Source organism: Bombyx mandarina, chromosome 15 (assembly GCF_030267445.1).
Source record: "Bombyx mandarina strain Sakado chromosome 15, ASM3026744v2".
Lineage (NCBI taxonomy): Eukaryota > Metazoa > Arthropoda > Insecta > Lepidoptera > Bombycidae > Bombyx > Bombyx mandarina.
Genome location: NC_143221.1, coordinates 6,268,949 through 6,284,764, shown reverse-complemented (window position 1 = coordinate 6,284,764; position 15,816 = coordinate 6,268,949). Strand labels below are relative to the sequence as shown.

Here is a 15,816-nt window from a genome sequence, read left to right as displayed (position 1 = left end):
TTTTTTTTAATTGCCCTTGTAGGCAGACGAACATACGGCACACCTGATAGTGAGTGGTTACCGTCACCCATGGACTTCAGCAATGCCAGGGGCAGAGCCAAGCCTCTGCCTACCGTTATATCGTGGTAAATTCATTCCCAAAGCAAGTGTCCGAAATGTTAGATCTTTCTCCAATGCATTAGGGCAGCTTTTTACAAACCTCTTCTGTCCCAACTGAGCCTTTAATCTAGCCCACCTGATCTGGTGAAGCTGCAGAGACATTCGGGCCAATAGCAATCTCTACGTCACTGAAAAATGTGGTCAGTCCCAGTTAAATCTTCTGTGCATCCTCCTTTATAACATCCAACGCCTTATCACTTTAGTAGACTTTCGATCACTGAGCTTCAAGCCTTATTTTTCAAGGGACCTGGTGTGATGAGTAAACCACAAATGTTTAATAATACTGTTATTATCAATCCAATAAATAATCCAGTGGAATCTCCAAAATTTGAATTTCAAGGGAGATGCAAAAAAATACAGCGTATACGTCTTCGACTTAAAGGATATTGAGATTAATTACCGAAATTTGACCCAAAAAGTCGTAATTTCTAACCATAATTTTCAAGATGTAGTTGAAATAAAATTCGACCTAATTATGGTACTTACACATAAATGATTAGTGAAGTACATTGTACAAGCAACAACATAAAAATGTATTTTCTTTATTTGTAAAAAATCCTGATTTATACAGAATCAATAATTTTTTCAAGATCAAACAATGAACCGGGAATATGATCATCCCTGCAATTACATCTCTCAACGTAGGATCATAGTATTTTATTGCCACTGCATATTGCTGCTCTGTTTATTTCATTCCAATGGTTCAAAACCTTGCTGGAACTGTATCGTCAACGTCATTATGATTAGCAGTACCGTTATCTACATATTGATAAACTACATCAATGATTTCAGCGTCAGTTAGTGTTCCACCAAAAATATAATGTACCTACAGATAGTGGAATAAAAGCACCGAATATTAATTTATGATTTTAGTGCTATGAGTTCGGGAAATTCCCAAGAGGACGTCATCAAATTTCATAATTTCGGCTTATGACGCCTTTTTTTAAAGTTCCATTTAGAGATTATAAGCACGCAATATCAATAAGTCGAAAAATATTTTCTTCTATTTCAGTGGAAGGGACTGGTGTTTTTTTCTTACTGATTTCCACATAAAGATTCGAAATATCGAGATTCCACTACAGTATTAACATATAACTCTCTTCATAATGATTTTTGTTTGCATTATTGATAAAACTCGAATTATGCCACAAAATTTCGTCAATGATCAATTATTGGTTCAAACCAGTGTATATGTTACGGAACTTGAATTTTTTGAATTATATAGAAAACAAATCTGTATCAGAACAGAGGAGAACCCTAATGTCGATGTCGTAAGCTGGTGGAGGACAATTTCGTGCTTGCATCAGACCGGCCCGTTCAAGCGAAAGTGCTGTGCAGAGATGGCACGCGAGTTGTGACAGAACAATTAGAGCTCACAATTTGTACGGTGACTTATGACTTTATGTCGAAAGTCAAAGTACCTCAATACGAACGGCCTTCCGCAATTGTATTTTAGTTTTGACACGAATATAAAATGTTATTTTTTTTAATAGAAAACGTGGAATTTTAATAAATAGGTTACACAAACTTGTGCCTTTTTTGGCTAGCAGCTTTTGAGTGTGAATTTGACGTGTACTGGATTTCAGTGTCCACAAATTATAGAAGAATTTCTTTTGTTTGTGTAAACGGAAGGCTGTTTCAAAGCTGTTACAAGAGCCCATGGGCAACGCGTCGTGATCGCTGCCGAGCCTCGAGATCTAGAATTGAAGCTTTAATTAAACTAGTTTCATTTTTACAGGAATGACCATTATTCTATTATTCAAATCGGACGCACGATTGCTTCGCGGCAGAAATGAGGAGAAGAGTACGATCCTGAGATTATAAACGATACGAAAATAATATGAAAACCCAAAAGGAAAAAATGCATGTTGTATGCATATTCAATGGCGAAAAAATGTTGATCGGTCCATTCGATGACTTGAATACGTCTATCGATTTAATATTAGATTGTTATCAGATACCTGACGATAGTGAGCACGAGTATGATTACAAAAAGGTAACTTTATTGCGACTTCAAGGGCGATGTTCTAGATTGGTCTAGAATGTTGACATTAAACAAACAAGTGCGGTTTATCTGCACTCAATATTAAATACAAAAGGTCACAAATGTGTAATACTAAGCCGAACGAAATGTGAAATTTATATGATATAATAACGTTTTTAGATTTCATTTTTGTAAAATCTGTGATGTCTTAGTACGATAACGGACTCGCTTATACTAATATTATAAATGTGAAAGTGTGTTTGTTTGTCCTTTTTCACGTCGAAACGAAAAAACGGACTGACATGATTTTTTTATGTGATAGTTTTAAGTTAGGAGAGTATCTAGTACTCTACTCTACAGTACACAGGCTATCTTGTATCCCGATAAAACATCTCATTCCCAAGGGGCAGTAAACTGACACTTTTCTTTGACCACGCGATCGAAACCGTGGGCTAAAGCTAGTTCTCTATAAACCTATATAAAGCGTCAAAGATACAAGTAGATAATTTGAACTTGAGTACAATATTGCTTTAATGACATAGGAAAGTATTTAAGTATAAAACTGAGGTACAAACCAATACTTATAATAACGCTTCAGTATCTGAGATTATGCAAAATTTAAATTTACCGGATATGATTTTATTAATCGATGTTATTTCGTCATCATAGAAGTACTCCGTGAACACGTGTAGATTACGTGCTTAGTTATAGAAATCGGTAAAGGATTTGAATCATTTACATACCTAGTTGCGTAACTACGACTAAATCTAGGGTCTTATTCACGCGAAAACCCTACTCTGTCCGAATTCTGAACCCAGACGGAGATTGGAGTTCAGGTGAGAGAGTCCAAGGGGAAAGTTTGGTGTGGAAAGGTCTCTAAAAACATCGTTGGGCTCGTGGTCCGCTCCCAACATCCGCGGACCATTATTATCTACATGTATCCACATCCTCGTGTAGGAGGTTCGGTACCCTGTCCAAAACAAAGCGTTTTACTGAGCTATCAGATCCACAAGGATATCTATACTTCTACACTAATAATAAAAAGAGGAAAAATTTGTTTGTTTGTTTGTATTGAATAGGCTCCGAAACTACTGAACCGATTTGAAAAATTCTTTCACTGTTTGGTAGCTACACTATTCCCGAGTGACATAGGCTATAATATTTTTTGAAATAAATTAGGGATCTTTACTAAAACTCCAATAATGTAACCGAAGGTGTAAAAAAAATACCTAAAATATTCTTTACATCGCGTGCCCTGCGAAAACTATTGATGATAGAATAAAATAATGTACTTTGTAGAACACATTATTATTTACAAAAAGTGTCGCGACAGCATAATATGTCTAACTATTATAGGTATGTCGCGATAATCGTTCTTTTATTTAAAAAAATAAAACAACGTCAAATATCGTTGAATTTTTTATTAAAGACCCGAGCGAAGCCGGAGCGGGCCGCTAGTAAAAACTAAACTAATAGACGATTTGAAAGACAACACAAATCATTACAGTTGAGATTAGAACTACAATCACGATACGCTTCTGTTAATCTACTAACCTTGCTCTCCATACAGCGCTGTAAATAAGATATATAGAATAATAAGTTATGTAAGACAAACATTTATATTATCAAATCAGACTCATAAAATATAAATTAAACGCGTTAATTTATCTGAACTAGAATTCGGTGGTCGAAATGAGACCGTAATCACTGCTATCTCAAGATTTAGATTCATATTTTACATATTACACACTCAGAATACAGATTACACTTTTTTCTGTATTCTGAGATTACATATTACATTTTCTCGTTATATAATAATTATATTCTGTATTGCTGTAGATATTTTAATGTCAATGTAAGAAAAATAATTATCACATTTTTTTAAAGTAATAATACCAAAGCTCACAATATTTAAATCAAATATAATAAATTGTTGACTAAATGAAAAGAATAAATAAATAACTGGGAACAAATCATGCACGGTTATCCGACCTCCAATCGGAACTCCCTGTTATGGGTATCCCAGTCTGACATATATACTTATATACGTTTAAATATGTATAAACATAGATACATAGAGATAATATAATATTATTTAACGTATAGAATTAATATTATTTAACAAACATAACAAAAAAAAATACAAACACGGGTAGTATCAGTTCTGAAGTCGTTAACAAAACTCTATAAGATATTTCGGCTAACACTCCGTGTAATATAATATTTCTTGTTACAATTTTTCACTTATTTCTATTCACTGTTTTCATATATTTAACTAGACTGACCGTAAAAGCACTGGCGTTCGGGTGAACTTGTCTAACAGAAATGTCTGCATAAAAGTAGCAGTGGAGTGGCACCATCACATAAAAAAAATTGATCCTTCAAATTCAGAATTTTCGTACGTAGTGTATGTACATAATATATATTTGATATTGACTATGTTAATGACCGGCGATGATTACTCCCTATCAGGTGGGCACTTTACTTATTCGCCCTTCGAAAATAACAAATACAAAAGACAACCTATTTAATTTCATTCCGATTAGTTCACAAGTATTATTGTCTATTTTTGTCTCCAGTATCTATATATTAATACGTGAAGCAAAAACTTTGTATCCCTTTTTACGAAAATTGCGCGGACGGAGGAGTATGAAATTTTTCACACTATAGAGAAAATAGAAAAGAAGTGCACAATGCTAATACTTTTTTAAAATAATTCATAAAAGATACATTAAATCAATAAAGAAAACGTTACACACACTACATACCCTGTATTTGACGCACACACGCATGCACAGTATTTATTGTCAAACTTTTGTTCTTGACGTCTGTGGTCAAATTGAGAATAGATTAAATATTGTTTGTCTTTATTAAAAAAAAATTATAGTGTAGCCTTGGCGAAATTTGTTACTATAGAAGTATAAAACACAATCATAATAGTGTACAAACTTACAATTCCAATTATTTATAGTCGAATTTCGACTACTGCTGGACCTCTAGTTTAAAGAATTACCTCCACGGTCGGTACACTGACATTTACAGTATGATGTTATTATTTTAGTTCCGAAATAACAATGAGATCGCCAAGAGAGTGTTAACTATGAATGTGGAAGACTATAGAGGAAGAGGCAGACCTAAGAAGAATTGGATGGATTGCGTAAAAGACGATATGGGTAAGAAGGGAGTGAGCGAAGAAATGATATATGATAGAAGAGTATGGAACGAAGAAAACAGGTTGCGCCGACTCCAAGTGACTGGGAGAAGGGCAGGAAATGATGATGATGACTTTAATTCCAATTTTGCTGATTTTAAATCTTGTGTGTATTAAGAAGACAAATCACATTTTTTCATTTGTAATCTATTTAAAGCTTACTTTGTCTCTATTAGATCGTTTTGAAACAGTTTTATTCAGCAGTTACATCAGATAGCTGATAGGGATCTCATAGAATTCGATATCACTTTTAGGATTAAGTAATCTATTTCGCGGTATTCAAATCATGGATGTGATAAAATAATCTAATCAATTTAATTAAGACTGTACGATAAGCAAATACTCAACCAAAGCAGTCATATAGTAAATTTATTTTACGGGGAATCGGCTCTAATAGGGATGTGGCGACCGTCGCTAATGGACATTAGCGATAGGCAGCGGCTTGGCTCTGCCCCTGGCATTGCTGAAGTCCATGGGCGACGGTAACCACTCACCATCAGGTGGGCCGTATGCTCGTCTGCCTACAAGGGCAATAAAAAAAAAAAAAAAAAAAGACATAAGCAAAGCAAAAGGTAGAGCTAAGTGGCTGCTTGACCTTTTAAAATTTTTATTGATAAAAGACAGATGTCATTGCGATCAGAAAATACCGCGGAGATCCTGTCATCAAACATTCTTAGCTACTCACTTAATTCTTAGTGAATATCTGTGACCTTGCTCGTTCACGAAGCCCGCTATAGAAAGCAGAGTATTAAATACACTTGACATTGGCGAAATCTAAAAGGAAACGCCATAAACCTAAGAGATAGATAGAGGAAAGTTCATGCAAAAGATAAACGTATTGTGGTTAGTTGTGGTGGAATGGAATAGTTTCAATTGGTGAAATCGAATGCTGTTCCTATAGCGTGTGCTTTAATGTAAATACATATTCGGTCTTTATCTATTTCTGAAGTTGTCCTTTTAGTATACAGAAAGTTAAAGTCACATTATAAATATTTTTATTCTTACTCATCAAAATATGCAGGCATGGTATCGATGTGTCTCTGCCAGAGCAGTGGTAAATTTTCAATGTCATTGTTGAATAATTCAGGTGTCTGAAAGCCAACAAACTCTTCAAAGACATTTTGTACTGTATCTCGGGTATTCAATTTTTTCTTTGCCAAGAAGTTATCTAAACTTTGGAAAAAGCCGACTACTCGGCTGTTATTAGGATCACAAAACTTTTTTATTATTGCTTAGGTGGATGGACGAGCTCACAGCCCACCTGGTGTTAAGTGGTTACTGGAGCCCATATACGTCTGCAACGTAAATGCGCCACCCACCTCGGGATATAAGTTCTAAGGTCTTAGTATAGCTAAAACAGCTACCCCACCTTTCGAACCGAAACGCATTACTGCTGCACGGCGGAAATAGGCGGGGTGGCACCTACCCGTGTGGACTCCCAAGAGGTCCTACCACCAGTGATTAGGAAAATATATAATTTTGCGGGTTTGAATTTTATTACACGATGTTATTCCTTCACCGTGAAAGTCAATCGTGAACATTTGTTGAGTACCTACGTATTTCATTAGAAAAATTTGTACCCGCCTGCGGGATTCGAACACAGGTGCATCGCTCGATACGAATGCACCGGACGTCTTATTATTTAGGCCACGACGACTTTTAATTAAATCCCTTATATAAAGGTTTTATTCAATGTATGGGCTCCCGTAACAACTTATAATATTTAATAAGCGATAAAGAACAAAGTACCTTTTCGATACATTTACAGTAACAAAATAAGAACAGCATTGAAAATATTCCGCTGATTGATTTCAACCAAAGAAATTTTTGTTGCATTGCATTTGGTAAAGTGCAATTAAAGATGGAAAATTGGTGTGAAGGCTTAATGGATAAGTGTGACAAAAAAAATCGAACAAGTCCGAGTAAAATTTTGCGTCATAAAAGTTCCAAATAAGTTTCGCGGAGAAGACAAATTAACCATCCGGAATGAAAATTAGTCATGTATTATTTAATACGAGTAATCACAAACGCACACACACATCACCAAAAAAGAACATAAACGTAAATAATTCTAAAAATATTAAATGATAAGATTGTATGAATTCCATATGTTCCATTTACGTATCCGGTTGGACGAACAATATACATTGTATTTTTCGGGGATAAAATGTCGCTCATGTCAGTTTCTGGTCTATTAACTGCCAGTCGATTTGTGGATCGGTTTGTCGTAAAATCACATCCCGGCAAACACACTGTCGTATTTATTGTAATACAAAAAAGCGGTCGATGTGCGGATCTTGTCATTGAAAACGACACAACTATCAAGGACCCCCAATTCATCCAGATCCGTGTTCGTTCAATCATTTCGGCGTGTTGGAGTAACAAGCACCAAACATACAAAGTTTACATAAATAATATAAGCATACATTATATATGGGGAAATAAAACATTAAAACTTGAAAAAAAAAAAAAAAAATTGAACCCAAATTTAATCAAAGTTCTGTCGAAGGTCAATTCCTTCTTCGTATGATGCATGAATTTGTATGTAATGTCATTACTGTGAAGTAAATGCAAATATGTATTTTTGTTCAAATAAGCATTTTATTTGATTATGTGATTATATGAAAAAATATTTGCAGGTTTGCATTTAACATATTTCGTCAGCAAAAAGTGATTAACCTTAATAAAGAACACTAAATGACTTAGCTGTATAAAAATTTGAATAAAAGCTTTTTATTATTACAAATGTTCACATAAGCCTTTGTAATGTTAGATGACATGATATTAAACAGTTTTTCTTTGCTAAGTGCTTTAGTAGACGAAACTACATATCCAAACAACCAAAGCATTTTGTCGAAGGTCGCATGAGGTAGGAACATAGACTCTACTTCTTACCAAACATAGACACTGCAAGCACAGTACCGTATGTTTTTAAAAAATGGAAAACAAGCGTGGTCTTCCCTTTTAAATCATTCTAATAGTTTCAACATAGCTGTTGAAATATTCTACAAATATAATCAGTTCAGCGACTGAAACCATAGAAATGAGATAACCACCTCTCCTGGTGAAACTGGAAAGGCCTCCGGACCACCAGTAATCCGTCAATCATAAAAAAAAGATATACCGAACACCGAAACAATTTGAAGTTTGTTTTTAAAGAAAATCTTCTTTAACTTTTATTGTGCAACTTGATTAGCGCATATGTAATCTAATCGTGAATCGATTTGCTAGCCAAGACTGCAGTTATAATATGCAATTTGATCAGGTTTTCATTGTGCTTGGACAATGGACAATGCACTCTTGACATTCTGAGACATGAACTTATTATGATGTATATTTGCAATTTATTACATTCCGTTTCGAAGACAGTTTAGGTTCGAAAATGTTTGTTCCTTTACTTCATCCCAAATCCGTACTTTTATAGAGAAGGCTCAAAATAAATGAACTTCTATTGTATCCGATAATCCCAGACTGGTTAGTTTAATGTACGAATATTTTAAAACTATCAAGCGTGAGAAGATTTCTGAAGAAACATTAGGCTTGTAATTTTAATATATAAAAAAAAAAATTTAAACACACAAGTCATTTCAAAATTATTTTATATCTTGCAATAATTCATGTAGTTTAAAGTTGACAATGGAAACTCATCTTCTTCTTTTTTTCCTTATCGCAGCTTGACCTCTGTTGCCATTCAGTCCTGTCAAATGTCATATTTATATTTGGAAATCAACGGTGAACTAAAGTATTTTCTATGATGAGAAGCAGAAGGAATAGTTTGCAATACATTTTACGTGTGCGATGGCAGCCGCTTAAGGTCACGCACCCAATAATTATGTATGATTTTATTTAAATAAAAAGGGAGTGTCATTTGTAAATAAATTAGAATTAAAAAGTTTATTATACCTACATTATGATTATTACCCTATGTATTTTTTTTTGTTAATTTAGATGACTAAGGAGAGACTTTTAAGGCACATTCATGAATACAGATAAACTTAAATATCCTCCGAATACGTGTATAACGAATATGAGTATTGAACACAATATACAGTGTACATATGTACGTATCTCCCATCATTCGCAAAAAGAGCGAATGAACTCTCTTCAACGCCTTGTCCGACTGATCGATCTTTGTCAACAAACAATATTTTTTACGATTACACTTAATATCGATGTCATTGACATTTTTAAACTAACCAATCTTATATGCTTTTTCGGATTTGGAAACAATAACGATTCTTGGTAATCGAGAGAAATAAAATGGTAGGTATATACGATCGAATAATTTATGTCTAGATAATACAGCTTTCCACCAATTATATTATTATTCACAAAATAAACGATTAGATGTCATGTTTTATTTTCTTTAAGTGAGATATGGACACAGTATACGAATATGCCAATATAGAATATAAGGTCCAATTCAAAAATCAAAAGAGTGTTTTAATGTTATTGGTTATCGAATTTGCAGATATATTTTTTTGCTTTATTCTGCTATAGTTTAATAATTTCCGGAATAGACTAATCTGCAGTCTTCATTTAATGTGATTTTTACCAAATTATTCACCATCGGCACATAGTGCTCATAGTCATTATATATGTACGTGTATGTATATGTTTACGTTATTTATGTGTGTATGTATATATATGTAGTCTAATATATTATGTATTAGTGTTTTATTTTTATTTTTATTAAGTGTAATGTCTAGATTGTAAATTGTAAATTGTTTAGATTGTATTCTTCTACCCACTCATTTAAAGCTTTCCTTCGTTAAGAACGGTTAGGTGGTAGAAAACTCAATTGTTGAGTTAAGCTCGCCATTTTTTATATCTTACGCAATTATTGTAATATTAACTGTGTGTACAATAAAGAATAAAGAAAGTGCTGCTGTGTTTCCTCATTATCGTCATTTCCTCAAGGTTTTCCCAATTTGCATCATCAAGTCCTATTTTATTATAAATAAATCGCAGTGAACAAAAATACGAAGGTAATCGTGATCCTTTTATATGGTTATCTTCGATAACTAGAACTTTTTCCTACAAATCGATGGTTTCTAACCACTATTGGTTCTGTTAAGTTTAGTTTACAAAAATACTTTAGAAAGGGAGACTTAACATTAAAATCTACTATCTTAATTTTGAAATAGTTAACGAGCGTGATTATTTTGTAAATAGATAACGATTTCAATGTTAATAAAACAAAAAGTCAAAATTTTGCGGAGTCGTTGACCAAAGACACTGCTTTGTTTAATGTACATTATAATAATAAGAATAGATATAAACAACCTTCACCTAAATCTTTAAGCAATAATTTATTCATTATAGTTTTTCGAAACGTCAAGTTAAACTTTATTTACGGGCCTCTCAGGCTTTTGAGTTATTCGCCTTAAATGATATCAAAATGGCACGAAATAAATAATTTATGAAGTTTACTTACATTGTTGCATTCATTTTACGTTACCAACAAGAGACCAAAGCGTCTCTAAGTCACTGACCTCAATTAGAATGGCGCTGCCAGTGGTGTACCTTTAGTTATTCTATTTGGTGGTAAAACTATCAGATTCAAGTAAGTGAATTTACAAATAGGCAACCGACATTCGTAGCCTCTTCTTCATTTTCATTATAAGATTGCGTATTTGTTTTTACATATCAGCGGTTTCATTTATAAATTCAGTTATTATCAAATAGTTTGATGCATAAATCACGTCGATTTTATCAAGATGGACGATTATTTTCTTTAAACGTATTACACGCACACGCACACATTTACACAATGCACTCTACGTAAATTATAATGTTGACACAACTCGTGGCCGTATCAATTTTCGATATTACAAATAAAACCACAGGTTTGAATATGTACCACCACCATTATGTTCAGTTTTTTTTAAATATAGATATACCATAAAGCGTGTTAATGGTTGATAGGAATTCTATTTTATTTCCTAATAACGAGTTGCATCTGAATTGCTTGCTAAGGGCAAATATATATATTAAGTTTGTCTGCTTTATGCTACATAAACCAATTTGTTTTTTAATTAATCAACTGCCATATATTCAACGTAAACCCTTTTTTTTTGGTCAGGAGTAAATCGCCGGACTTCCGCCCTCCACTGGGGATGGAGGGCGGGGCATGTCGGAGTCCAACTGACTAAAACCTCCTGTCGTTCACACGTTCGAACCTCGCATGAGACAGAACTCATGAAAAGGCAAAGGGGAGAAAATGAAGCGTTTAGTGCGGAGCACATCTCTCCCATTACCCTCCCCCTCGGGACGCCGGACCGGTGGTCGTCGGCGTCACGACCACCAGCCCTCTCAGTCGGCAGGATATCCGGAGCTCGCCTAGATGGCGCCAGTTAGAATGGGTTATCCTACGGAATACCCCGCTGGGTCAGAATCATCGTGGGTTGAGGATAGCTGGCCTTCCATCACCCGGATGCTCTTGCGTAAAACGCGTGCAGAGCAGCTTACAGGTTGTCTTCTTAGGCCCCCTTTGCCGGTCCCCAGACCGACATATGAGGGGGACCCAAAACACTTAGAGGGCCAGGGCTTGGGCGAGATCCGCCTCCCTGGCTCCGTTCGACAGCGGGGGGTTTGTGCGTCTCTCACGCGCCCCGTCGCCTCCCTCCGCGAGATGGTGCACTCGCAGAAGTCGAGCATCGCCTTCCACGACTCGTCGATGCCACAACACTCGGCAACGACAAGTCGTTTCCTGTTTTTGCGACGAGGTCACGGTGCCACCGCTCCCATGCGGGGCTGGCGACGAGCGTATGCTCTGCCGTGTGCAAATCGCAATGGTGGCACTCTGCCGTTGATAACACCCCTACGGCTTGCCTAGATAGTAGAACTATTAGTTATTTAAATTTATAGATAATAAAGTGCGTAACTAAAAAACAAAAACAGCAAATGTTTTATTTTAGCTATCGCATTCTGAAACGATCCAATGGTTCCTGTATAATCAATCTATTAGTAAGCAAGCCACAAAAATCCACCAAAAATAAAATAACTATAAGTACATATTTTTCTTAACTTAAGAAATACAATGACTAGACAATTCATACGCATCATTGGGCAATGACGGCTTAAGAAACATGGGCCGCTAAAAGGCTGGTCTTATTAGAGTGTTTAAGTGATGTATATTATATTACCATAGCGTACTAAAACTATAACTAATCCACGTACTGGCAGCCATGAAAATCATATTTAAGACATCGCTTCGGTCGTGCAATAGATTTGACAGTTGTCATTACAATGACTTCATTTCGTTGTTTACAAAGTGTCTATGAACTCGAAATTAATGTAAATTAGGAAATTATACAAGCGAGAAAACACAAGAAATTATAATTTTTAGAAAATGGCTAGAGTAACACGAAAAGCTCTAGATTTAGCCTTGGGTAAATAGGTTTCTTTAATTTAAAACGAAGATCTTAATTAGTAATTTACTGTTGATTAAGTAGCAAAAAGCGACCGCGCCGTGACCTCAATTGTGGTAAGAGATCAGTGTAGTCTATGGTCTATGGTGGGGATAATTCTCAAGCAATTAAGTTTGAAGAAATAAATCACAAAATCTACGAATTAGCGTCATAGTGATAGGCATGATTTGAGATTACATGGATTAGAACTACCTACTGCTATTTTTACCGAAAAGCAATCCGCGTTCCAGATTCAAGATTCATGATATAGCTGTTAATAATATTGAGACTTAGACCTCAATTCTCAATAAGAATGGCAATAATTTCGTTATGTATATGAACTCTAATTATACACCCGATGGCTCTCGAGCACATTTGCAATCTACGCTATCACTGAGTCACCTCTTTAAGCTATTGTGTTTAACGAATCTTACTTGTTTGGTCACAGTTAAGAAAGAGTAAATCCATGTTGACAACATCTTTGAATTTTAATTATGAAACGTCCTTAAACAATAGCGGATTCGTACGAACTATTCAAATACAAATCCGCGTTTGTTTATTTTTCAGTTTCAATACAAACAGTACGTCCAGTAGTGTCTAAATTGTGGTATATGACGAAAACAACTATTATTTCGACACCAGTCAAACCGCTTGTTAGCAATCCAGTTGTAACAAAGGTGGAAGACGCACTGGATAGGGTCACAGAGCTTTTAGTTGTGAAAATGATACAATTACGAGATAAACAATTGCCAGGAGAGTTAGAATATCTTCAAAAAGAATTAGAAAAGGTCAAAAGAAAATTGAAGGGCGAACAGTCGTGATGCAAACAAGTATAATTAAAACGAAACGAATTGTTTTTCATATAAAATCAACAGTGACAATTGCCCTTTTACGGCTTGTTGTATATATTTATATATATCTATCATTTACAGCATCAAGCAAAGCTTTAAAACCTCCTATTTCCATTGCATGGCAATACGCGAAAACCGAAATGGCACCACCAATGACTTTGAATTTTTTTCACGGAAAAGTGGGACAAAACTTGGAAGGAATCGTTTCCAAGACGGTCGATAGTTTTATTAGTGGTTTGGAAAATAAGCTAAGGGATATGGATGCCGAAGAGAGAAGAAAAATACATGAGAAGGAGGCATCTATTAAAGCTGCTCAAGAAAAAGCAAAATTGAAAGCGATGGCTAAAGAGCAAGAGAGGAAAAAGAATGAAGCGGAAAAATTAAAGAAAAAAACTGGTACGGCCGAGAGCAAAGACGCAAAAAAAAGTGACAAGAAGCCTGAAATGCAAGCTGGAAGTCAACAGGTTAAAAAGGTAGAAGCCAAACCTCAACAGCAACCTGCTAAAAAAGTCGAGACCAATGTCAAAATGACGGGAAAGCCTCAGCCTAAAGAAAGTAAAGAGAGTTCTAAAAACAAAGATGCGAAACAAGCACCCAAGAAATAGCTGATCTTTATAACCGTAGTGGTTGGTGTATTTGGATTTCGGTAATCATTTAATACAAGCTGGTCTATCAGCAACATCGATCTAAATTAATGACAAAAATATTTTATATTAAAATAAACCCTAACTTCCGATTATCATTTATTTCCTTGTTTTAATGATGTTAATTTAAACGAATAAAGCCCCTGGCAAAGTAACATTTTCTTATCGCTAGATAATATTGCTATTTGTAAAAAAGAGCATTTTTATTAAGCTTTAACGTCTGGTATCGCTTTTTAGACCGGTTAAAAGTCTACCACAATAAATAAATAAATAAATAAAGGAAATATATATATTGTTTATTCAATTAACTTAAAACTTTGAGCAGTTCTTGATGACATTTCAGTGAAAGTTTTTGTATAGAACCGACAGACTACAAACGGCACTGAAGTAGGAAGCCTATGGAAATGAAACGTCAACAAAAAATTCGTGCCACTGTGACGTCATCTGGCCACAAAACATGGCGGCTTTAGTGCTGCCCAGAAGATTTTAATGTTAGTAGGTTTTATCGATAAACGTTCTTGGCTTATTTTATTTTAAATATTGTTGAGTATTAATGTATTTGTAGAATTTATACTTTAATAGGAAGTAAGTATATTGTTATGTGCAAAGATGATGTGATTTAGATATTATGTGAAATCTAAGACGAGTTCGTGCTTCAAATTTTCCAAGTAAACGATATGACGATTTTTTAAATTTGCTACACTGATTTTATAAAGTTGTCGTTTTCCGCAAAACATAAAAATATGGCATAGTACAGTGCCATCAGCCCATTTCTAGCATGCTGAATGTTATCGTATTTTGAGTACGTGTTTTTCTGAGACTATTACAATCTATTTTAATTGTTTTGCTGACTCTAAAGTCCGTAACACACTACCGCAGCGCACCTCAAGGAAGTTGCACCGCACTACCGCACCGCACGCAAATTTTAAACTTATCAAGAGACCGCCTGATAAAAAAAAACACCTACAGAACATTTATTCGTTAATGAAATTACAAACGTCATTCCTTGTGACTTCCTCTCTAAAATCACTTAATTAATAAATATTTAACGAATTTACAATAGTGTTTTACTCACTGCGGAATAAAACTATTTTATTTATATAGTTCCGAAGAGATTTTGTCGGTAGCCTTTTTCCCGAAATATCTAAACAGAATGTCTAAATATGTTTTGATGACATATTTTAAAGAGGTATTTATGATTAGTGTCATGATGAATAGATTCCGACCGAAAAATGGTGTCCGATATTTCGGATTCAAATATATTCAGTGTATAATTTATGTTTCGGATGAGGTCTCCATAATGAATTTAAATATATATAGATAATAGTTTTGGGGCATCGACTTTCTTGAGATCCTATAAAATATGTTTTAATTATTATTTTTGTATGTTTTAAGCATGATAAAATTAGAAATTTTATATAAGCAATCATATTAAATCGATATCAAAGTCAATAAATAATGTACAACCCAAAACAGACGGCCGAACTGACGTGACAATGACATTTGGCGCGCTAAACATGGCGGATTTTCGGCCTCATTAGACGGAGACGGAGAC

The 15,816-nt window shown here is 34.7% G+C and overlaps 1 protein-coding gene across 1 annotated transcript; it reads left to right on the top strand.

Annotated features, from left to right (window-relative positions):
* Positions 1-13,387: 13,387 nt before the first annotated feature.
* Positions 13,388-14,287, top strand: LOC114247121 (uncharacterized). The gene has a single exon (XM_028179982.2). It carries the CDS (start codon positions 13,587-13,589, stop codon positions 14,220-14,222), a length of 636 nt encoding a protein of 211 aa, XP_028035783.2. The 5' UTR covers positions 13,388-13,586; the 3' UTR covers positions 14,223-14,287.
* Positions 14,288-15,816: the final 1,529 nt, after the last annotated feature.